We start from the raw sequence: 24,560 nt of genomic DNA, 5'->3' as shown, positions 1-24,560 counted from the left end.
GGGATTTTGTTTTTTCAGTTTTCCTTCCCCCTCAGTTTTTCTCCTTCCTGTATTTTTTCTTTTCCATTTTGCCACTGAAAATGGGTGTGTGTGTGAGGTGGGGAGGAAACTGAGGGAAAAATGTGGGGGAGGGGTTGAAATACAGTAAACCCAAAACTGGATTCTTTTTCTCTTACTTTCTTGAAAAAAAATTAGAAAGAAAAAGCAAAACCAACCCCCATGCACACCAAAAACATTTTGTTCTGGTGAACATTTCTGATTATTAAAAAGCCCAGGTTTTGTTTATTTATTTTATCAACTCTACTCAGCATCTTGCAGGATCAAGCCCCAAATGTGAACTGAGAGCAAATGCATGACATGCATAGGCCATACTATACTGAAGGTTCTATGTAATTCTGGAAAAAGGGGAAGCAATGAGTGAACTGCCTTCTCTCACACCTGTCTCCTAACCCAGATCCTGGCACTGAGGGTAGGATTCAGTCTCTGAGAAGTCTATATCAAGGATATCCTTTGAAAGAATGGCTTATGAGAGACTGTCGCCTAAACATACTCACTACAGCAAATATGAGGGTATATGCTACCAGATGTGCAGATTATTTTAAATGGGAACTGTTTTGTCTGTGTGTTCAGTTATCACCATTTATTAGCCTAAAAGTTAAAGTGCAGAGGGGGTGATGTGTGAGTTGTCTGCAAACAAAGGAATATCACGGCACAGTATAGTACAGCATGACTTCTGTACCGAGGCAAAGGGCTGAACAAAACTCAGAATTTTAGAAGGAGATAGAAGAATTACCTATATGCAGTTTGTTCTCTGACCCTCAGTAATGCTGAGCAAAAGAGCAGTTTCCTTTAGAGTTCACACTGTGCTAGATATGTTTAATTCTGATAATAAATTAACATACATGCACGACACACACTGAATCAGGATTATCCACTGCTCTTGCCTACCGTGTTATTGCAATGAGTTACATGAACTGTGTCTGAATCATTCTAGCTACGTATTTCTGGATTAAGTTTTTCTGCATTTCTCCCCCATCCTTTTAATGGCATCAAACATTTAGTCATTCCACACAGTATACTGTACTGTGCAGTCACTTAAATAATACAGAAAGTGAATTAATGTGGGTGTTGTTTAAGAATATAGATAGACAAACTTCAACCTTTAAAGCACCCCATTGTTATCTCTGTCCAGCTCTCTTGCTTATGCAGGAAAGGGAGGAGGTTCACATTCATTAGAGATACTATCAAATTTAAACTAACTACTACTGACATGCATGTGCACACATACACAAAAGCCTGCCAGACTAAAAGCTTCAACGGGCACTGATTTGCTCAATGAGATGAGAAAATTAATGTCAGAGCCACAAATAGAACCCAGGAGTTCTGGCTCCCAGGTCTCTGCCCTGACTACACTTTTTAATATTGCTCCGTTTATGTCACAATATACGTATTTTAAAAAGGTTGCAATAGAATCCTAGCAATCAGAGATGTTCAAACCTCCCATTGAGTGTGTTTGAACGCTTCAGGAACATATTCCTTCCCTCCACTGTTTAGTAGTTTGGTCAGTTCACACATGTTCATTTAAATTGATCCCTATACTCATACTGTGGTAAATGACAGTAATGTTAAGCTCACAGATACAAGCCATTCACCGAATCTTACCTAAGCTCTTACAGATGTTGGAAATCTGGCTGCTAATAAAGAAGCTTTTCCTGTTGAAATCTGAGGTTTTGATGAAATAACATTTCTGGAGCATCTTTTATTAAAAAGACAAACCATATGGAAAAAAAATCTAAATCCTACCAAACTGAGACCGAGATGAATTGTTGCAAATAAACTCCTTGTAAATTGAAGATAAGAATGTAAGAATGGCTGTACTAGGTCAGACCAATGGTCCATCTAACTCACTCTTCTGTATTCGGACAATGGCCAATGCCAGGTGCTTCAGAGGGAAGATACAATACTTCTGCCTTCCATAGGACACCTTCAGTGGAAGGCTGTTTTCAATGGAATAATCATATTCCATCTGATTTAAATTATACAGATCATTTTTGTTTACACTATTCATGGTAATTTGTTCTCCCATTAGTTGGGCACAGTGCTTTGCTAATTCCCTTTGTGAGTCTTCTGGGTCTTTGCAATAGGCAGAACTTACTACATTTATATATGCTTTCAAAATGTAATAAATCATTTACCTAACAGAATCATAGGACTGCAAGGGACCTTGAGAGGTCATCTGGTCAAGTCCTCTGCACTCATGGCAGGACTAAGTATTATCTAAGACCTTTCCTGACACGTATTTGTCTAAACTGCTCTTAAACATTTCCAGTGATGGAGATCCCACAACCTCTCTAGGCAATTTATTCCAGTGCTTAATCACTTTAACAGTTAGGAAGTGTTTCCTAAAGTCCAACCTAAACCTCCCTTTCTGCAATTTAAGTCCAATGCTGCTTCTCCTAACCTCAGAGGTTCAGAAGAACAATTTTTCTTTCTCCTTGTAACAACCTTTTATGTATTTGAAAACTGTTATCATGTTCCCTCTCAGTCTTCTCTTTTCCAGACTAAACAAACCCAATTTTTTCAATCTTCTCTCATAAGTCATGTTTTCTAGACGTTTAATCATTTTTGTTGCTCTTCTCTGTCCCCATCTTTCCTGAAATGTGGTGCCCAGAACTGGACACAATAGTCCAGTTGAGGCCTAATCAGTGCAGAGTAGAACAGAAACATTACTTCTCATGTCTTGCTTACAACACTGCTGCTAATCCATCCCAGAATGATATTTGCTTTTTTTGCAACAGTGTTAAACTGTTGACTCATATTTAGCTTATGGTCCACTATGATCCCTAGATCCCTTTCCGCAGTACTTCTTCCTAGGCAGTCATTTCCCATTTTGTATGGGTGCAACTCAATGTTCCTTGATAAGGGGAGTACTTTGTGTTTGTCCTTATTTCATCCTATTTACTTCAGATCATTTCTCCAGTTTGTCTAGATCATTTTGAATTTTAATCCTATCCCCTAAAGCACTTGCAACCCCTCCCAGCTTGGTATTATCTGCAAATTTTATAAATGTACTCTCTATACCATTATCTAAATCATTGACGAAGATATTGAAAGAACCAGATCCAGAACTGATCCCTGTAGGACCCCACTTGATATGCCCTTTCAGCATGACTGTGAACCACTGATAACTACTCTCTGGGAATGGTTTTCCAACCAGTTTTGCACCCATCTTATAGTAATTCCATCTAGCTTGCATTTCACTAGTTTGTTTATGAGAAGGTCATGTGAGACAGTATCAAAAGCTTTACTAAAGTCAAGATATATCACCTCTACTGCTTCCCCCCCCCCCACATCAAAGGCTTGTTTTTCTGTGAAAGAAAGCTATCAGGTTGGTTTAACATGATATGTTCTTGATAAATACATGTTGACTGTTACTTATCACCTTATTATCTTCTAGATGTTTGCAAATTGATTGCTTAATTATTTGCTTCATTATCTTTCCAGGTACAGCAGTTAAGAGAAGTTAACATAAGACTACAGTAATATTTTCACTATGGGTTCATCCAAAGCCCATTGGAATCAGAGAGTCTTTTCATGGATTTCACTGAGCTTTTGATTAAATTCAACATCTTCATTACCTCATGTATCATTTTTTTCCTCACAACTATCAGAGCTAAAAGAACCCAAACCAGCAAATCAGATTCAGTATCCAGTACACCAAGAACAAATATAGAATAGTACATGTTTGCTCTGTGGGAACCCAGAGATTTCCCTTTATACATGCATTAGAAAATTAGGCGTTTAGCTGTGTCCTCATTCCAACTGTGAAACACAATAGCTATCGATTGAAAAATGGAAGGGAATATCCTGAAAACCTTTCAATAATTTAGCTAAATACACTATGGGCCTGTGAAGTGCTGAGCTCCTCCGCTAAGGCGTGGAGTGCCCCTGCCTCCTACTGAATTCATTAGAGGTTAGGGGAATTCAGCACCTTGCATAATTGGTCCTTCCATCTGTAAACTCTACCCTGCAGTTCCATTGTGCTTTGAACAGACAACCACTCTTACCCTCTTCCTACATGAATACAAGCCCTTCAAAAAGAAAAGAGAGTGGTGCCTGAGCATGTGCAGCAAGGAGTGACCAATTAGCCATGTGTCCTTTCTTACTTGTTTTTAGTAGTCAGGGTAACAGAACAAGAATCTTTTCCTCTTTGATTTTTTATTGTGATTTCAAGTTGTGGAAGCCTTGCTTGTTATTCCTACTTGGGCTGTCAAGTGATTAAAAAAATTAATCAAGATTAATCGCACAACTAATCATGCTGTTAAACAACAATAGAATACTCTTTATTTTAAATATTTTTGGATGTTTACTACATTTTCAAATATATTAATTTCAGTTACAACCAGAATACAAAGTGTACAGTGCTCACTTTATATTTATTTTTTATTACAAATATTTGCACTGTAAAAAGCAAAAAATATATATTTTTCAATTCACCTCATTCAAGGACTGTAATGCAATCTCTTTACCATGAAAGTTGAACTTACAAATGTAGAATGTGAAAAAAAAAGCATTCAAAAATAAAACAAATATAAAACTTTAGAGCCTACAAGTCCACTCAGTCCTACTTCTTGGTCAGACAATCACTCAGACAAGCAAGGTTGGTTACATTTGCAGAGATACTGCTGCCTGCTTCTTGTTTACAATGTCACCTGAAAGTGAGAACTGGCATTTGCATGGCACTATTAGAGCCGGTGTTGCAAGACATTTACATGCCAGATGTGCTAAAGATTCCTATGTCCCTTCATGCTTGTTAAAAAAAGTGTGTCAATTAAATTTCTGACTGTACTTCTTGAGAGGAGAATTGTATGTCTTCTGCTCTGCTTTACCTGCATTCTGCATATATTTCATGTTACAGCAGTCTCGGATGATGATCTAGTACATGTTCATTTTAAGAATGCTTTCACAGCAGATTTGACAAAACACAAAGAAGATACTGATATGAGATTTCTAAAAATAGCTACAGCACTCAACCCAAGGTTTAAGAATCTGAAGTGCCATCCAAAATCTGAGAAGGATGAGGTGTGGAGCACACTTTTAGAAGTCTTAAAAGAGCAACATTCTGATATGGAAACTATAGAATCCAAACCACCAAAAAAGAAAATCAGCCTCCTGCTTGTGGCATCTGACTCAGATGATGAAAATGAACATGCGTCGGTCCACACTGCTTTGGATCATTATCAAGCGGAATCCAACATCAGCATGGATGTATGTCCTCTGGAATGGTGGTTGAAGCATGAAAGGACATATGAATCTTTAGCGCATCTGGCACATAAATATCTTGCAAAGCCAGCTACAGCAGTACAGTGCAAATGCCTGTTCTCATTTTCAGGTGACACTGTAAATAAGAAGCAGGCAGCAGTATCTCCCGTCAATGTAAACAAACTTGTCTTAGCGATTGGCAGAATAAGAAGTACGACTGAGTGGCCTTGAGGCTGTAAAGTTTTACACTGTTTTGTTTTTGAGTGCAGTTATGTAACCAAAAAAAAAATCTGCATTTGTAAGTTATACTTTCACGATAAAGAGATTGCACTTCAGTACTTGTATGAGGTAAAGTGAAAAATACTATTTCTTTGATAATTTTTAAAGTGCATATATTTGTAATAAAAATAGTATAAACTGAGCACTGTGCACTTTGTATTCTGTGTTGTAATTGAAATCAATATTGAAAATGTAGAAAAACATCCAAAAATATTTAATACATTTCAATTGGTATTCTATTGTTATAAGTGTGATTAATTTTTTTAATTGAGGTTAATTTTTTTGAGCTAATTGCGTGAGTTAACTGTGGTTAATTAACAGCCCTAATTACTACCTTGAGGGCCAAATTCTGGCCCTTTGTGTAGTCCTTGACTGGCCAGGTGGTGAACTGGAATCTCTACGGATAGATTCAGTTTGAATAAATACCCAGATGCTTGGGTGCCTCACATTCAAATCTGTTGGAGTAGACGGTCTCATGTGACCAGAGTTTAGGCTACTGTCTGCACTTCCTGTTAACAATCTAGCAGGAAATACAATGAGAAGTATTTTGGCCTTTCAGCCTTCGCTCCCAGGCAGAAACAGTAAAATAATGAGGGTGAAAAAACATACCAATGGTTTTCTAACTTTAGAAAATATATGGTGTTAATGTGCTGAGAGAAGGTGGCAACTGTGATTTTATCCAGACTAGATGGTCCAATCCTAGCTGCATTTCTCACATAGCCCGGTCTCTGGTTCCCACAGTCTTGAGGCTGCAAGGAGCTTTGCATGGGCAAAGCCCTATTCCAGCACAGACTCTTATTGTCTTCAACAAGGCTCCACAACCAGCTTTGGGACCCACTTGCATGGAGTGCCTTATAGGACCAGGACTTAATTTAATCTTGGTGTAAGCAGGTGCAACTCACTATTAAATTTAGCGTAAGTGTGCCGCATTACATCAGGCCAGAATACAGCCCAAATGCAACAAAGCTAACGGGCCCAATTCCAATCTTATTGAAATTATTAGGAACTGTGCAATCGTACTTAAGTGGGAGCATGGTTTGGCTCTTAGAAATTATTGGTGCTCCATGTACACATCAACACACACTTTCCACTCTCTTTAATAAAAAAGAGATCATTTCACTTTAACTTCTTCTTGTGGGTGTTCTTTTTCAAGCAAACAGCAGCACTGGATCAATCAACAAAGGAACAAAGTCATTTTGCTCCGAGCAAATGAGCACACACATGGGCATACCCCCTTCCCTCAAGAGAGATAACAATCTTTACATAAAGCATAAGAAACACTCAGTTCTCATGAAAAACACATACAAACCTGACTTATAAAGGCGAAGCCATATCCTCATTCTGGATACATTTTCCACCTGTGACAGCTTTTCTTCCTCCTGCCATGTCTCTGTAACAGCTGGGGGAAGTTAGGGGCCATAATCAGAGCTTCTAAGAAAATTGAAACTCTGCAAAGGACTGAGGTCTGGTTGAGTTTGCAGAAGGCTTCATCAGTTGGATTTATGAGAAGACAATAATGGCAACAATTCTAGGAGAAAGGCAATATACTCCAGCATGTTTCCTTACTTAATGAAACACCTGCAGCACCGGCTAGCCACTGAGGGAAGTGAGATCTCATGCAAGGACAGGTCAAATAAGGAACTGGATAGTAACCGTCCAGGAAAACTGGCATTGAAAGTGATAGAAAAATATAGATCTGAAAATTATTTTGCAAAATACAGGCCTAATCCTGGGAAGTCCTGGTGTCTTTTGCCTCCATTGAAATCAAAGGGAGTGCAGAATGTTCAGTCACTTGCTGAACGTGCCAGTACTTTTCAGGATGGCCAAGTGACCGTTTTCTTCTCCTGACTATCACTCTCCCAACATAGGGGCTGCAAGATTGCCACCATGCAGTGTTCTCCTCTCAGACGAAATAACTGTCCTGTCTCTTTCTTTTCCCTTTGGCACTATTGTAATGACTGGGGTCTAGTGGGCCTACCCAAATTGTAAACTCAACTATTGGAGATTGGGAGAAAGTCCATAAATGTTGCAATAACCTGTAATAATAAATCTTGATGGAAAAGGTACAAAAGGACAGATTTCACCCATTCAAAAAGGACTACTGATACAACCTAAGGACTGTGTTATGATCATGATTGGTAAACGAGATTGGAATAAAAAATTAATGGAGCAAAATTAATGTGTTGGAAATAATGCCTAATTGATTAATAAAATAATGAGAGGATGGGCTATTCCAACCACCAATCTACTCCTTTGGGGTTCTCAGAGAAGCAGACTCTAAGGATCAGAGTGGAATAGACTTGTGAGGGATTCCTTGGGGATAGCCCAACAGACCTCTGTTTTGCCCCATAGACTCTGTCCTGCATTGGTGAACCTCAAACATCAGTATGTCTAGATCAGCACGTGGCTGAGGATGCCAGACCATCATCTCTGTACCAGTGAGGACTCCAGCCTGACACATAAGAGACCCTGCTCTGTCTTCCCTTTTCTCTTGTGTTATTTTTGTTGCTACCATCTGCTTCCAGTGCTCTTTCACTATCTTTTGGATTTTCACCTGATTCATTGTGGCATGGCACCAGCATGACCAGACAAAATAGCCCATCCAGTTTGCCCAGATTCAGAAGGACCAGTGAAGGACAGGGATCTGACCAGGTCAGCGAGTCTCTTCACCTCAGCTTCACTCCATATCTGTCCTCTTACTCTCTTTATCTCTATCACCCACCTCCTTCCCTTCCCTTCTCTTTCCATTTAGCTGATTCTGATCCTAGGTAACATCCTTCTCCCACAAAAAAAAAAAAAAAAAAAGGAACTAACATGCCATTGGTTATCATCATATTGTTCACTCTGCTTGTGCATTATATCCCTTCTCTCATCCTGTGTCTGTCTTGTCTATTTGGATTGTAAATGAGTCCCCATTCTTGGCTGGCCCTTGAACACTACACTAATAAACTTGATTATTAATAAAATAATAAAAATAGATGACATCCCAGACCAGGGAAATGAGCCAGGGTCAAGAGCAACAACTGCCATGGCCCACATGCCAGCCTACAACGTCCATCCATCACCGAACAGCAAGCTTGTATTCTAAGAACATCAACAAAAGCTGTATTCCGCCCCCTCTATCTCTTCTTTTTTGTGCCTGCCAGTTTTGTCAAAAGCTGGAAGAGTAACTACTATTTACAGCTGCCAACTCAAAATTCAACAGTTTCTTCTTCATTTAGAAGGATCAGCTGACAAAATAAGAGTCCCTAACTGATCTCTCTCTCTCGCTTTCTTTCAAAAAGTGGTTTTGATTAAGTTTGTTTTATATAACCACTTGATCAGGGCCGGTGCAAGGATGTTTCGCGCCCTAGGAAAAACTTCTACCTTGTGCCCTCCCCCTCCCACGCCCCCACCCTGAGGCGCCCCCCGCGGCAGCATCCCCCCTTCCGCCGTGAGGTGCCCCCCTTGCGGCAGCTCCCCACCACCCACCCTGAGGCACCCTCCCCGGCCCAGCTCATCCCTGCTCCACGCACGAGCACCCCAAGCACGCCGTGGCTGCTTCACTTCTCCCACCTCCCAGGCTTGCGATGCCTAAGCTGATTGGTGCCGCAAGCCTGGGAGGCGGGAGAAGTGAAGCAGCCACGGCGTGCTCGGGGAGGAGGCGGGGCAGGGGTGAGCTGGGGCGGGGAGTTCCCCTGTGTGCCTGCCCCCCGCCTTACTTGCTTCACGCAGTCCTCCCCACGCTCCCCTGCCCCAGCTCCCTCCGCCTAAATGCCGGCAGCGACTGGGGCAGCCAAAGATCCAGCCGCTGTGGTCGCTGCCAAAGAAAATGCTGCCTCCTAAATCCTAGTGCCCGAGGCGAGCGCCTAGGTCACCTACATGGTTGCACCAGCCCTGCACTTGATTTCAAAAAGCTTTTAAAAAAAATTATTCTTTTTCTCTCTTATGGATCCTAATCAATAATTTTTTTCAAACTTTGGCATGAATTTTCTAGTGTGTTTGCCATGGGACTAAGCTGGTCGAAATCTCTGTACTCAAAACCCCACATTATATTTGACTGGTTAGTGTTGTAGTGAAAGGGCTTGTTAACCCCTTGGACTTTCTAGGGCCATCTATTCCATCAGAATTAACACAACAACCCTGTCTTCTCAAGCACTGAAAGCCATGGACCCCCACCATTACTTTAAAAGCATTTTATGCTAGCAAGCAAGATCCTATGTAGTTTCCAGGAGATTTAGTTCAAGTTTTGGTCCTATGAATAAAAATGGCACTATTATGAATAATAAATCACCAGAAAGTCCAAGGGGTTAACAAGCCCTTTCACTACAACACTAACCAGTCAAATATAATGTGGGGTTTTGAGTACAGAGATTTCGACCAGCTTAGTCCCATGGCAAACACACTAGAAAATTCATGCCAAAGTTTGAAAAAAATTATTGATTAGGATCCATGAGAGATCCTAATTGCTTTCTTGGCCAATTAGAAACAGGGTAGATACTCAAGCTGATACCTCATTCCAGGCTACCATAAAGAAACAAACAACTAAAAACAACCACAACACACAAGAAAAAGCAACCAAATAAAAGAAAATGCTAGGAAAGAAATCACTGGTCACAACCATAACATACCACTTGAGGTCACTATTTCAGTTAATCTTCAAGATATAAGGTGTTTTAGAATCAGGGTGACTTTTAGTAAAGTCAGGAAATTACACAATGTGCATTTTTCAGAGAGAGACGGGGCAACTTCGTGACTCTTAAGTCTTGCGGTAGGTCTGCATTGAGATCTGTAAACAACGTATCATATTATGCTGTGATCTATTCTGCTCTCCATCTAGCTCAATTAACGCTTCCAAGAATAAGAGATTTTATTGAGGCATGGAATGTGCCTTTCTTCTCCTGGAATTCTGTACAGTCGTTTATAAAATAAACGCATGACACTTACTTGCATTCCGCTCTCCAATAATTTGGCAAAAACAGAAAAACTGTCAGTCTTCGTTCTCTCTCAGTGCAGCAAAATCACAGGTTCTCCTCCACTGTGGCCTTGCTATCTCTGTCTGTGTGCTCAGGAATCCATGCACAGAAGTGCTGAACCTGGCAGAGGGTTGCAGAATAAAACCTACAGTGGATTCCATTAGCTCAATACTACAATCAGCAAAGAAACCCTTTCTCTCTAAGCTTACAGGATATTGGGCAAGAAGTGTAGGAGAAAAGGAACTAAAATGTGTTTATTCAGACTTCTGCTGGTGCCATCAGCAATATTCTCCATGTGATATCCAAAAGGAACTGAGTGGCAGTTATATATTTAGCTGAGGTATCAGAAACATAGCTTGCACCCCAGGAAGTCAGTGTGCATTTTACAGGATCTAGCCCTTCCCGTGCCATGATTAATAAAACACAGGCAGGATTTTTTTTTCGTCTTTTCTTTCTTTCTTTCTTTCGCTTTTGTTTTAAAAGGTTAATTTTTAAAACTACGTGTTATACACGTGCATGCAGCTCTGTGGCACTGGGAATATTTTATAAGTCAAAAAGTAGGTAAATAAATAAAGAGGGACAAATTGGTATGAATAAAATTATATTCCCCATGAACCTTAATCCAGCACTTGAACTGAATGAATTTGGGTTCTGATCCTGAAATCTGATCCACACAGGGTGACTCTGACCCCCACATACAGCCCCCACGGAAGCCAGGTGAGATCTGAGACCAAGTTGTGAAATAAGGGCCTTAAAACTTTTGGATTTGGGCTGCACCACCAGCATTGTACCTATGCAGCTCTCCAGGTCTTTTCTGGATAAGTTAATGCTGACCCTGGAAGCATTAACTTAGCTGAGTTCCCACTCCACAGGCTGAAAACACCCCTGATGGGAGTGGTTCCAGGGGGACTAGAATCATTTTTATGGTTGACTTAGAACAACGCTTCCTCAGTTCTTGTCCCATAATGCCCCTACTCTACTTGTGCTACATTGATGACATCTTCATCATCTGGACCTATGGGAAGGAGGCTCTTGAGGAATTCCACCAAGATTTCAACAAATTCCACCCCACCATCAACCTCAGCCTGGACCAGTCCACACAAGAGATCCACTTCCTGGACACAACAGTGCAAATAAATGATGGTCACAAACACTACTCTATACCAGAAACCTACTGACCGTTATACTTACCTACATACCTCCAGCTTTCATCCAGACCACATCACACGATCCGTCTACAGCCAAACTGTAAGATACAACCGCAACTGCTCCGATCCCTCAGACAGAGACAAACACCTATAGGATCACTATCAAGCATTCTTAAAACTACAATACCCACCTGGTGAAGTGAAAAAACAGATTGACAGAGCCAGAAGGGTAACCAGAAGTCACCTACTACAGGACAGGCCCAACAAGGAAAGTAACAAAACGCCACAAGTCGTCATTTACAGCTCCCAACTAAAACCTCTCTAGTGCATCATCAAGGATCTACAATCTATCCTGAAGGACGATCCCTCACTCTCACAGAACTTGGGAGACAGGTCAGTCCTCGTTTACAGACAGCCCTCCCAACCTGAAGCAAATACCCACCAGCAACTACACACCACACAACAAAAACTGTAGTCCAGGAACCAAACCCTGCAACAAACCCCGGTGCCAACTCTGTCAAGGACGCCATCATAGGACCCAACCACATAAGCCACACGATCAGGGGCTCATTCACCTACACATTTACCAATGTGATATATGCCATCATGTGCCAACAATGCCCCTTTGCCATGTACATTGGCCAGATCAGACAGTCTCTCTATGCAAAAGAATAAATGGACACAAAACTGACATCAAGAATTATAATGTTCAAAAACCAGTAGGAGAACACTTCAATCTCCCTGGACACTCAATAACAGACTTAAAAGTGGCAATTCTTCAACAACAAAAATTCAAAAACAGACTCCAAAGAGAAACTGCAGAACTGGAATTAGTTTGCAAACTGGCCACCATCAAATTAGGCCTAAATAAAGACTGGGAGTGGATGGGTCACTACAAAAACTAATTTCCCCTGCTGATATTCACACTTTCTTGTCAACTGTTTGAAATGGGCCACCTTGATTACATTGGCCTCATTGGCACTACAAAAGTGATTTTTCCTCCCTTAGTATTCACCTCTTCTTGTCAAATGTTGAGAATAGCCCTCTTCTACCTTCATTTAATTGTTTCATTAGCACTGACCCCCCACTTGGTAAGGCAACTCCCATCTTTTCACATGCTGTGTATTTATACCTCCATGCTGTATTTTCCACTCCATGCATCTGACGAAGTGCGTTTTAGCCCACAAAAGCTTATGCCCAAATAAATTTGTTGTCTCTAAGGCGCCACAAGGACTCCATCTTGTTTTTATTAAGACTAAGATATTTGCCACTAGAGGGCCATGTTGTTAGTGTGTGTGTGTGTGTGTGTGTGTGTGTGTGTGTGTGTGTGTGTGTGTGTGTGTGTGTGTGTGTGTGTGTGTGTGAAAACCACCATCACCAGTTGGGTGACACAGATGACTTTTGTGACCTAGTTGCAGGAATAGATTAAATAAAGAGATGGATTAGGGAGATGGATTATGATAAGAAGGTCCTCGATACACTTGAATTATCAAAATATCCAGTTTGGGACAAGACCTACAGGATAAAGAAGCTGTAAAGCATGAATGTTCATCCCCATCTTCTTTCCTTTAATTTAATTGAATTATATGTGCTGTTCATTATCCTTTTGAGTACACACTAGATTTCATTTATACAATTCATGTTGTTGGAGAGAACGAGCAGTCAGCCCTAAATGCTAGGGAGAATTACGCTCATTGGCTGTTGACAGTCTAGTTTTTGATCTGCAAGCCTGTTTGAGAGCTAAAACAGCAGCATTATTTTGCTATTGGCAAACATTGCTGCCAGAGTTTGCATACAGTATCGGCACTAAGCAAATCATGGGCTGATCAAAGAAAGAGCTACTCTTTGCAACCTTGATAAGTCTGTTTTTGGTTTTCATTTTTTCCATAGAATGCAGGAGAGTAAAAATAGCCCTCATAACCCCTATAGAGCTGTTGAGAGTATACTTTATAACCAAACAATGCCATTCAGTTGGAATCACAGTCTACACAGTGAACTTGCTGTGAAGTTGCCCACTTTCAATGTTTGCAACAGATCACTAGATTATCTAGAGTCAAAAATGGTGTTCAAATGCTCCTGGGAGCCATTTTACAACTGCCACAGTTTCCAGTTCTTGCGGCTTTCCACTCAGTCCTCTGGTGTCACTGTGGCACTTACTAGTGAGCGATTTTGGGTGTAAGGGTCTTTTAGCAGGCACGTGAGACTTGCAACTTCAAAGAAGGTCTAGAGATCTTTTTTCCTTTGCTTTCCAGAACTCTCAACAGTGCAAGGAAACTTCCCCACAACCAAAATACCAACACAAAATGATTCAGGCTTCCAGTAAAACAGACATATCCCTCCAAACACAGGAATGCCTGCTTGTGCCATCCTGGCCTATGTATATAGATTGGCTCATTTGTGTGCCTGCCTGTTACACAATGACAAGTTGATTTAGTGCACCATATGCTGATCTCCTATCCCCAGTGTAATGGTTTGTTAATATTCCTGTACACATCAGTCACCTATACAACATGAGGTATATTCTGTGTTTCCAAGCATTTACTCAGTTGATCACCTTCCTGTACCTTGGAAAAAAAGGTTTTTTTTTAAAGAAAAATAAAAAGTCAGAAGTAAAAAGGCAAAAAACCCAAGAAAAATAGTTAATTCCCTCACAGAACTTCCATAGGATGTGTGGTGACCTGGCCTTTTTATGTACCCTTCAATTTGCTCACATCCAATGTCAAAGACAATTGTCCTGCTCTTATTGTATTTTGAGGATTGGACATTCTCAGTAGAAGGAATTCCTTTAGCTTTGGAATTCACTCCTAACGGAGCCCCCTCAGAGACAGCTATGGTGATGGACACGTGTAAGTAATCAATCAATCAATCACCAATCAATCACCAGCAGGAAAATGCATAAAGTGTCTAAGTAAGAGCAAAGTCCCCTTAGTACAGTTTTCTCCAGAAGATCTCTTGCTCTTTCTGACCACTACTGCAGTACTTCTCCTTCCTGGTTCTAGCCTAGGGACCAAAGATGAGATGTCAGGTACCGTGTCAGGCAGCCAAGTAGCTCCTGTCTGCCCTCTGAGATTTAATGCCATTTGCGGAATTAGTGCTTCCAAAAGTTTGAATGTTATAAATTACAGTAAAATATGGTGAGTTTACATACCAGCAACAACCAGCGCTGTTTTGCTGCTCCTGGAAGGCAAAAATTCTGGAAACGATTTTTCCCATTCTCCCAGGGCAGGTGATGGCTCAGATATCCCAATATCAATCCTATTAGGGAATCATTTTAGGAAATACCTAAATGTTCAGTATGTGCTTGCAGCTTCAGAGTACGAAAAAGCTTCTCCTTGTGCTTACCAGCACAATACAAAAGGAGAACAAGGCATTTCCTTCAGCGATCATGCATCTTATCTTTGCCTCTACAGACGGGAATAGATTTCCTGAACAACATGCTATTAAAGCTCCATTCGGCTGCCATTTTAAAGTGCTTTGAGTAGTGTAGTTCTGACCAGAGTTTTAATGGATAATTAGCACATTACATTATTATGGAAAAACTGGGCAAAGCTCTGGTGTCTACAGGTAGAACTGGGCCATAGGTATTGTATTGTTATAAGCGGGGTTAAACCTTGTTATGGGTTAAGTTAAAACCTTGTTCACACTGATGTATGAGCATGCCCTTTATTAATATTGCTATAAGAGACAGAACTGTAAGAGACAGTCTATGTTAATGAGGTAAGTTGATCTAAGTTATGCTAGTTAAATTACATAAGTTATGTATCTTAAGTTGACATAGTTTAGATCGACTTCCAGCAGTGTCTACACTGCACTATGTCAACAGGAGACTCTCTCCCATTGATGTAGCTTCCACCTCTCAGGGAAGTGGAGTACTTGAAGTTGATGGGAGAGCGCTCTGCCATTGACTTATAGTGACTTCACCAGAATCACTAAATCAATGTCACTGCATCAATTGCAGCGGTGCTTATTTAGCCAGTAGTGAAGACAAACCCAGAATCAGCCCAGAAACTAGCACCATATGGGCAGAGGGTTCCACTGGGTATTGTTCTGACCAGGTGGACCGAGGGGGCCAGGGGGCAGATAAGAAAAAGAGAGACAGAGAGAGACTCAGAGGCAGAGAAAGAAGCCAAGCAGGAGCTTCTGAGCACAATGATCTTGGGAGAAGCCTAAAAAGATATTTTGGTTTGATGCTGGCTAAAGAGGCTTTGGGCTGTAAGCAAAGGAGGCAGACTACATGGCTGGACTGTCTTTTCAGTGTAGGGGAGTCCTGTGCAAAGGATGAAGTGGGCCATTTTGGTAAAGTGGTCCACTACCATCAAAAATGTTGTAAATTTGTTGGACTCTGGTAATTCTACAATAAAGTCTACTGTGATGGCCACCCAGGATCAAGACGGGGTGTCCATGGGATAGAGACTGTAGGGCTTGTGGCATGGTGTCTTGACATGGGCACAAATATCACAGGATGCAATGAATAACTGTTTTGTTGATTGTATCCGGGGCCAGCAAAAGGAGCAGGATATTATTTGTTGGGTCTTGAAGCACCCCGAGTGTCCTTCTAGGGGGAAATATAATTGCAGGACTGCAACTCTTGGGGGTCCAGAGGGAACATAGATCTGGTCTCTCATGTATGTGATCCCTTCCTGGGAGTCATGTGGTTTCTTGTGGATAATAGCTTGTTCATCAGGTGGAATTCCTGAAACAGAAGATGAGTGTATCAGTCTAATACATCCTGGTGATGAGCTGCACTGACAAAGTTCTGGGATTTGAGAATGTGGGTTGGTACCATATCTTCAGGACAGGGTGTTGGCTTTGCCATATTTGGATCTGGGGCAGTATGTGATAATGAAATTGCATTGTGAGAAGAACAAGATCCACCAATGCTGCTGTTGTTTCAATGCTTTTGTCCTACATAGCTATTCCAGATTTTTATGATCAGTAAGTATGTGCACCAGGTAGCTAGCTCTTTCCACGTAGAGCAGCCATCCTGCAAAGGCAGTTTTTATTGCCAAGAGTTCCTGATCAAGTATTTCATAGTTTAGTTCCGTGGGAGTGAGTTTCCTTGCACAATATGCACACAGTGTAACACTGGCTTGGGACCAAGTCTCTGGGAGAGGACAGCCCAAATTGCCATAATAGAGTCATCAGCTTCTACAGTGAAGGCTTGTGTGACATCTGGATGAGCCAATATGGGTGCTGTAGTAGAGGCAAGTTTCAATTTTCAGGAGGCCAATGGAATTGGGTATTTTTCCAGTGAAGAGTGGTGAGGTGCTCAATTTGTTTTGAAAAATGCTGGCTAAATCATCAATAAAAACTGGCGAACCCCAGGAAGCCTTGCAGGTCGAGTACCATGTGAGGAATCGGCCAGTCTTGAATGGCTCAGGCCTTGCATGGGTTCACCTGGATCCTTTCTGGGGATAAGATAAAGCCCAAGAACTCCAGGAGGCCTGATCAAAGGCACACTTCTTGAGCGTAGCGAAAAGATCATGCTGCCGTAAGTGTTCCAGAACTACCCGGATGAGAGCAGTATGTTCGGGGTACTCAGAGAAGATCAATATGCTGTCCAGAGAGACTACTACATAGTGGTCCAAGATATCTTGCCACACATCATTCATAAAATGTTGGAAGTTAGCCAGGGAGTTGGTCAACCAGAAGGGCATTATTAGATAGTCTTACTGGGCCATAGTGGTTTGGAAGGCAGTTTTTCACTCATCCCTTTCTCTAATTGGTACAGGTCCAATTTAGTGAATATATGGGCAGCTACAACACAATCTAACAACTCAGGAATCAAGAGTAGCAGATAACAATTCCTGACAGTTATTTGATTCAGTGCACAGTCTGAGTCTGAGACTGCCATCTTTCTTCATGACAAAAAAAGAGTGGTATGCCAGCTGATGAGGTCGACTTGCAGATTACCAGAAGAACCTTGCCTGAGGGTATTTCTCGAAGCACAGGCAGTTCAGGTTCTGAAATGGTGTAAATTCCCCCAAATGGTATTTTTGCACCTGGCTGCAGCTCTGTTGTAGTCCTGAGGCAGAGGGAGAGTTTCCGCATTCTTCTTTTCAAAAATATCCGTGTAGTCTTGGTCTTTTGAGGGGAGTTCAGATGTGGCTTCAGGGGAAGGATCTGCCTGGATAGCCACCCCATCTGAGCCTCTCAAGTTTTAGATGCTGGGACAGGAGCTACTGTTTCCCAGCAGTGCTGTTGACAAAACTCTGATAGAAAACAGATGTCCTGTGCTTGTCACCAAATGAGTGGGTTATGGAGAGCCGGACAGGAAATGCTGAGGATAGAGGAAAGTGTGGAGAATGGATCATTCCAAATTGTAACGTTTCTTGGTGCCTCTGAATCACAGCTTCTAAGGAGGCTCTTTCCTCTGTCATTGGAGCAGAAGACACAGGGGAACCACCAATACCCTCTATATCAGGGTTTCTCAAACTGGGGTCGGGAATCCTCAGGGGGTTGCAAGGTTATTACACGGGCATCATGAACTATCAGCCTCCAACCCAAACCCTGCTTTGCATCCAGCGTTTATAATGGTGTTATATACACTCATACTCAGAGGCTTGCTATTTGAAAGGGGTCACCAGTACAAAAGTTTGAGAACCACTGCTCTATAAGGTCAGGAGTGACCTTGTGTTGCAGGGGAATCTACAGGATCCGGGCTATTGCTGAGTCTATGAAGCAGTCTGCTGCACCTGAGTCGAAGAAGGCCAGTAGGATGGGATTTTGCAGGGGTGCCCCAGGTATGTGAAGTGAAGAGCCCTTGGAAAGGGCTATGGATGTGTTCCAGTCAGAACTGAAGTGTGGGGAAGATCTTTCCTGGCAGTTCGTATGAGGCTGGAAGAGATGGAGGGAACTGACTCACCGCCGTAGAACCAGAGATGGTATGGGCAGCTTCATTCCTTTTCTATGGTGGGTGAGCTGTTGACAGGCCACATCCATCTGTGCTGGCTTGGTGGGAGGGAGGGGTGAAATGTCACAGTACCTGTGACAGGTACATTTTTCCTCCCTTCATTCCCATACCCGATTAACTATATGGATGGCGAGATCCATGTAGGCATCTCTATCTAATTTATCTTTAATTTCTTCTTGCAGGCCCCACCAGATCTGGTAGGCCTGTGCCACCTTGTTCTGGTCTGCATCAGCTGTGAGGCAGTGGAATTGCACAGCATAGGAGGCTATGGTGCCCTGCCCTTTAGAGCCGCCTCTGCCATTTGGGTTCGGTGTGGATCATTGAATAGTACTGACATGGCTGGGAGGAAGACCTCTCAGTTCAATAGGGCTGGGCTGCCACACACCAAGGAGGGAGAGGCCTAGTCCCCAGCCAGCAGGCTGATGACTGGGCTCACCTTTGCACGATCACTATTATAGGACTGAGGTTGCATCATGAACAGGTGGTGGCACTGGTTTATAGAAGTCCAGAATTGATAGTGATTACCATCAAACCATTCCGGCAGTGGTATTGGGGAACATGGCTGTGCAAGCCGTGTCTGGAGACCTGTATTTTCCAGAGGCAAACAAGCAACTTGCTTCTGCCAGAGCTGATTCTCTGAGGTTAGTTGGATGACCCAGGTCTGCAAGGGTTGCTGTCTGCCTGAAGGCAGGCAGCCCACTTGAGCATGTCTGATGCTCCCAAAGGGTTACGCAGGTCCATTCTGCTGGTACCAGGCCTACTCCTGTGCCTATGCGGTCCATGCAAGGTGTCATGACCAGGATGTGGGTGATCTGACCTAGTGGCTGCCGCAGGAGTTAGGAGTCAGGCTGGGTCAGGTTACCAGCAGATCAGAGTCTGATGCCTGGTCTACACTACGTGTTTATACCGAATTTAGCAGAGTTAAACCAATTTAACCCTGCACCCGTCCACACAACGAGGTCCTTTATATTGATATAAAGGGTGCCTAAAACCGATTTCTGTACTTCTCCCCGACGAGGAGAGTAGCACTGAAATCAGTATTGCCATGTCGGATTAGGGTTAGTGTGGCCGCAATTCGATGGTATTGGCCTCCGGGCGGTATCCCACAGTGCACCATTGTGACTGCTCTGGAAAGCCATCTGAACTCGGATGCACTAGCCAGGTAGACAGGAAAAGCCCCACGAACTTTTGAATTTCGTTTCCTGTTTGGTCAGCGGAGAGCTCACCAGCACAGGTGACCATGCAGAACTGATCAGCATAGATAACAATGCAGTCTCCTGAGAAACAAAAAAGAGCTCCAGCATGGACCGCATGGGATCTGATCGCTATATGGGGAGAGGATTCTGTGCTAACAGAACTCCGTTCCAAAAGACGAAATGAAAAAATATTTGAAAAAATTTCCAAGGCTATGATGCAGAGATGCCACACCAGGGACTCAGTACAGTGCTGTGTGAAAGTTAAGGAGCTCAGACAAGTCTACCAGAAAAGCAAAGAAGCAAACGGAAGGTCCGGGGCAGGGCCGAAAACATGCCGCTTCTACGCTGAGCTGCATGCAATTCTCAGGGGGTCCGCCACCACTACCCCACCCCTGTCCATGGATTCTGAGGTGGGGGTGGTAATCTCAGCCATGCCTGAGGAGTCTGCTGACGGGGAAGATGAGGCGGAGGAAGAGGAGGATGAGTTTTCAGAGAGCACACAGCACTCCATTCTCTCCAACAGACAGGAGCTTTTTATCACCCTGACAGAATTACCCTCCCAGCCCTCCCAAGCCACTATCCCACACAATGAAGCCATGGAAGGGACCTCTGGTGAGTGCACCTTTGTAAATATAAAACATGGTTTAAAAGTAAGCATTTTTTAGTGATTAATTTGCCCTGAGGACTTGCGATGCATTCGCGGCCAGTACAGTTACTGGAAAAGTCTGTTAACATGTCTGAGGATGCAGCGGAAATCCTTCATGAAGCTCTCCTGGAGGTACTCCAAAAGCCTTTGCAGAAGGTCTCTGGGCAGGGCAGCCTTATTCTGTCCTCCATGGTAGGACACTTGACCACGCCAGGCATGCAGCAAGTAATCTGGTATCATTGCATGACAAAGCCTAGATGCGTATGGTCCCGGTGTTTGCTGGCATTCAAGCAACATCCATTCTTTATCTCACTGTGTTATCCTCAGGAGAGTGATATCGTTCATGGTAACCTGGTTGAAATTCCAGAATTTAATTAAGGGGACAGAGATGGCCATTCCTACTGGGCTGTTTGCCTGTTGCTTAAAATAAATCCTTCCTTGCAGGTAGCCAAGCAGGGGGAAGGGGGGCAGGTGATTGAAGCTGAACTTTTTCACGTTTGGGTAGCAGGGATCTTCCCTGCTACCAAGCCAAGCGGTGGAGGGGGATGTTTAGCAGTGATCTTCCAAGATACCAACCATGTGGTGGGAGGAGGGATAAAGCGATCATCCCAGAGAATTGGATGGGGAGGTGATTTCTGCTGCTGCATGTTAACAGGAAAGAAGTAGCACTGAAAGGGCTTTGCTTGCTATTTGGTAAAGGAGGGCGCTGGATATATGAAGGCTACAGAAGACAATGGCTTACCATGGCCGCATGCAAGTCGAATGCTGCTGCCCAGACCTGCATCTGTGAGATTTCTAACACCAGAGCCGCAGGCACTCAATATTAAGATGCAAAATGCGACCTTGTAGTGAAATCACATTTGCTATGTAAGGTGAATAGTGTTGTTCACCATGAAAGAATATAAGCATTGTTCTGTAAAATGTATCATTTTAAATACTTCTCTCCCTTTTTTCTCTCCCTCATGAAGCTGCAAATTTTTCAAGCCTCCCTACTCCATCCCGAAGGCTATCTCAGAATAGGCGGTGGAAAAAAAAGACGCAAGATGAAATGTTCTCAGAAATCATGGAAGTGACCCACAATGAAAGAGCTCATCTGAATGAGTGGAAGGACGTGGTATCAAATTACAGGAAAGATGCCAGTGAACGTGAGGATAGGAGGGACGCTCGAGATGAGAGGTGGTGGCAGGAAGATCAGAGGTGTAGGCAGAAAGATCAGCGGTGGTGGGATGCAACGCTGGGGCTGCTGCGTGATCAAACTGACATCCTCTGACGTCTGGTGGAGCTTTAGGAACAGCAGCAGGATCACAGAATGCTGCTGCAGCCCCTGTATAATCACCCTCACCATATTCCACATCCTCCTTACTCAGACGTGTAAGAATGCGTGGGAGGAGACTCCATGCACCCGCCCACTCCACCCCCAAGGACAGCCCAACCAAAAGGCTGTCATTACTTTGAAATTTTTTTAATGGCCTTTTCCTTCCCTTCTATCCTCCTCCCAAACCACATCCGAGCTACCTTGTCAGTTCTCTCCCTCTTTTTATAATGAATTAATAAAGAATACATGATTTTTAAATGATAGTGACTTTATTTCCTTAAGCAAGCTGTAATCGAAGGGGGGAGGGTGGGTTGTTTACAGGGAATGAGTCATTCAAGGGGGGGGTTCATCAGGGGGAAACAAACACAGCAGTCACACCGTACCCTAGCCCATGACGAAACTCATTTTCAAAGCTTCTCTGATGCTCACCGCTTCCTGGTGTGCTCTTCTAATCACCCTGGTGTCTGGCAGCTTGTAATCAGCGGCCAGGTGATTTGCCTCAGCCTCCCATCCTGCCATAAAGCTCTCCCCCTTACTCTCATAGAGATTGTGGAGCACACAGCAAGCAGCAATAACAAAGAGGACACTGGTTTGGCTGAGGTCTGATCGAGTCAGTAATGTGCGCCAGTGCGCCTTTAAACTGCCAAATGCACATTCTACCACCATTCTGCACTTGCTCAGCCTGTAGTTGAACAACTCCTGACTACTGTCCAGGCTGCCTGTGTATGGATTCATGAGCCATGGCATCAAGGGGTAGGCTGAGTCCCCCAAGATAACTACAGGCATTTGAACATCCCCAGCTGTTATTTTCTGGTCTGGGAAGTAATTCCCTTGCTGCAGCCGTTTAAACAGAGTAATGTTCTTGAAGACGCTAGTGTCATGAACCCTTCCTGGCCATCTCACGTGGATGTTGGTGAAACGTCCCTTGTGATCCACCAGTGCTTGCAGCACCATTGAAAAGTACCCCTTGAGGTTTACGTACTGGGTGCCCTCGTGCTCTGGTGCCAAGATAGGGATATGGGTTCCATCTATCGCCCCACCACAGTTAGGGAATCCCATTGCAGCAAAGCCATCCACTATGACCTGCACATTTCTCAGAGTCACAACCTTTCGTAGCAGCAGCTTAATGTTTGCTTTGGCTACTTGCATCACAGCAGTCCCCACAGTAGATTTTCCCTCTCCAAATTGATTCCCGACTGACCGGTAGCTGTCTGATGTTGCAAGCTTCCAGAGGGCTATTGCCACTTGCTTCTCAACTGTGAGGGCTGCTCTCATCTTGGTATTCTGGCGTTTCAGGGCAGGGGAAAGCAAATCACAAAGTTCCATGAAAGTGTCCTTACGCATGCGAAAGTTTCGCAGCCACTGGGAATTGTCCCAAACCTGCAAAACTATGCGGTCCCACCAGTCTGGGCTTGTTACCCAGGCCCAAAATCAGCATTCAATGGCTAGAACCTGCCCCATTACCATCAGGATCTCCAAAGCGCAGGGGCCCGTGGTTTGAGAGAATTCTGTGTCCATGTCCTCATCACTCTCGTCGCCGCGCTGCCGTAGCTGCCTCCTCCTTGCCTGGTTCTGCAGGTCCTGGTTCAGCATAGATTGCACGATAATGCGCAAGGTGTTTACAACATCCATGATTGTTGTCTTGAGCTCAGCAGGGTCAATGCTTGCTGTGCTATGGCGTTTGCACAGTTCACCCAGGAAAAAAGGCGTGAAACGGTTGTCTGCTGCTTTCACGGCGGGAGGGGTGAGGCTGTACCCAGAACCACCCGCGACAATGTTTTTTGCCCCATCCGGCACTGGGATCTCAATACCGAATTCTAAGGGCGGGAACTATGGGATAGCTATGGGATAGCTACTCACAGTGAAACGCTCCGGAAATTCATGCCAGCCTCGGTACATGGACGCACACTTCCGAATTAATGTGCTTAGTGTGGCTGCGTGCACTTGACTTTATACAATCTGTTTTAAAATACCGGTTTCTGTAAAACTAGTATAATCCCGTAGTGTAGACATACCCTGAGAGAGACCAGAGGGAAAACAGGGAGTCAGGTGTCAGGAGGCAGTCAGGGTCAGGTTACCAGGCGGTCAGAGTCCAAGACAGGGCAGAGGGCAAACTGAGAATCAGATGTCAGGAGGCAGGCAGGGTCAAGTTACCAGGAAATCTGCAGCAGACTTTAGGACCAGGTATTGCAGGGGAAACAGTCCTGAGCAGGGAGAACTCAGTTGTATAGACTGCATCTTGTTCCCGTGCTGAGGTTAAATAGAGGCCAGGAACCAGTCAGGAGCCCCAGGGTTCCACCAATCACAAAACATGACTGGCTCCTCTGTTAGAATTCATGCTATGCTAGCCACTGTTAACAAGTCAGGAGGTGGCAGGTTAAGAGCTCTGTGGACCTACATTCAGCTCTCAGCTGAATGCCTTAGCTAGTGAGGTCCAGGATATTCTGATGTGGGTCATTCTCAAGCTCTCCTGTTGAAACATTTCCACTTTGGCTAAATAATTCAACCGTCATTAGAACCAGGGCAATGGACTGGACTCTGGCTCTCCCAGGCAAATGCCCTAGCTACCAGACTATAGTGTCATTCTCATTCTCTCTCTCTGACTCTAATGGGCTATTTTGATCCAGAGCCCACTGGATTTAATGGGGGGTCTTTCCATCAACCTCAATGAACTTCAGACCAGGCCCTTTGTGCACACTCAATTTCTCTGTTTTGTTGCTGTCCCCTGATCTTCCCCAGGCCATGCAAGACTATCTTTACTAGCAGCAGTGAAGCTGAAACTGATGAGGCAGCAGGCCGGAGTCTAGACAGAGAGAGGTGGAGATGGGAATGGATGGGGAGAAAGT

At 43.5% G+C, this 24,560-nt stretch overlaps 1 protein-coding gene across 5 annotated transcripts in view; it reads right to left on the bottom strand.

Moving 5' to 3' along the window:
* Nucleotides 1-24,560, bottom strand: part of FYB1 (FYN binding protein 1) — a 150,676-nt gene that overhangs the window by 85,931 nt on the left and 40,185 nt on the right. Inside the window, exon 1 of one of the 5 annotated variants that reach the window (XM_030566630.1) lies at nt 14,793-14,999. The exons of 1 other annotated variant lie outside the window; for it this stretch is intronic. Coding sequence is in view for 2 of the 4 variants with exons in the window: in XM_030566628.1 (XP_030422488.1) it covers nt 10,468-10,473 (6 nt within the window). In the remaining 2 variants the exon portion in view is untranslated. Of the gene's footprint in view, nt 1-6,850; nt 6,941-10,467; nt 10,688-14,792; nt 15,000-24,560 lie in introns of those variants that run through there. 3 more of the 5 variants (XM_030566628.1, XM_030566633.1, XM_030566631.1) reach the window with 3 other exon arrangements.

Source organism: Gopherus evgoodei, chromosome 6, assembly GCF_007399415.2.
Source record: "Gopherus evgoodei ecotype Sinaloan lineage chromosome 6, rGopEvg1_v1.p, whole genome shotgun sequence".
In the NCBI taxonomy this organism is placed as follows: Eukaryota; Metazoa; Chordata; order Testudines; family Testudinidae; genus Gopherus; species Gopherus evgoodei.
Note: the sequence above shows the minus strand (reverse complement) of the source record. Positions and strands in the feature narration are given on the sequence as shown.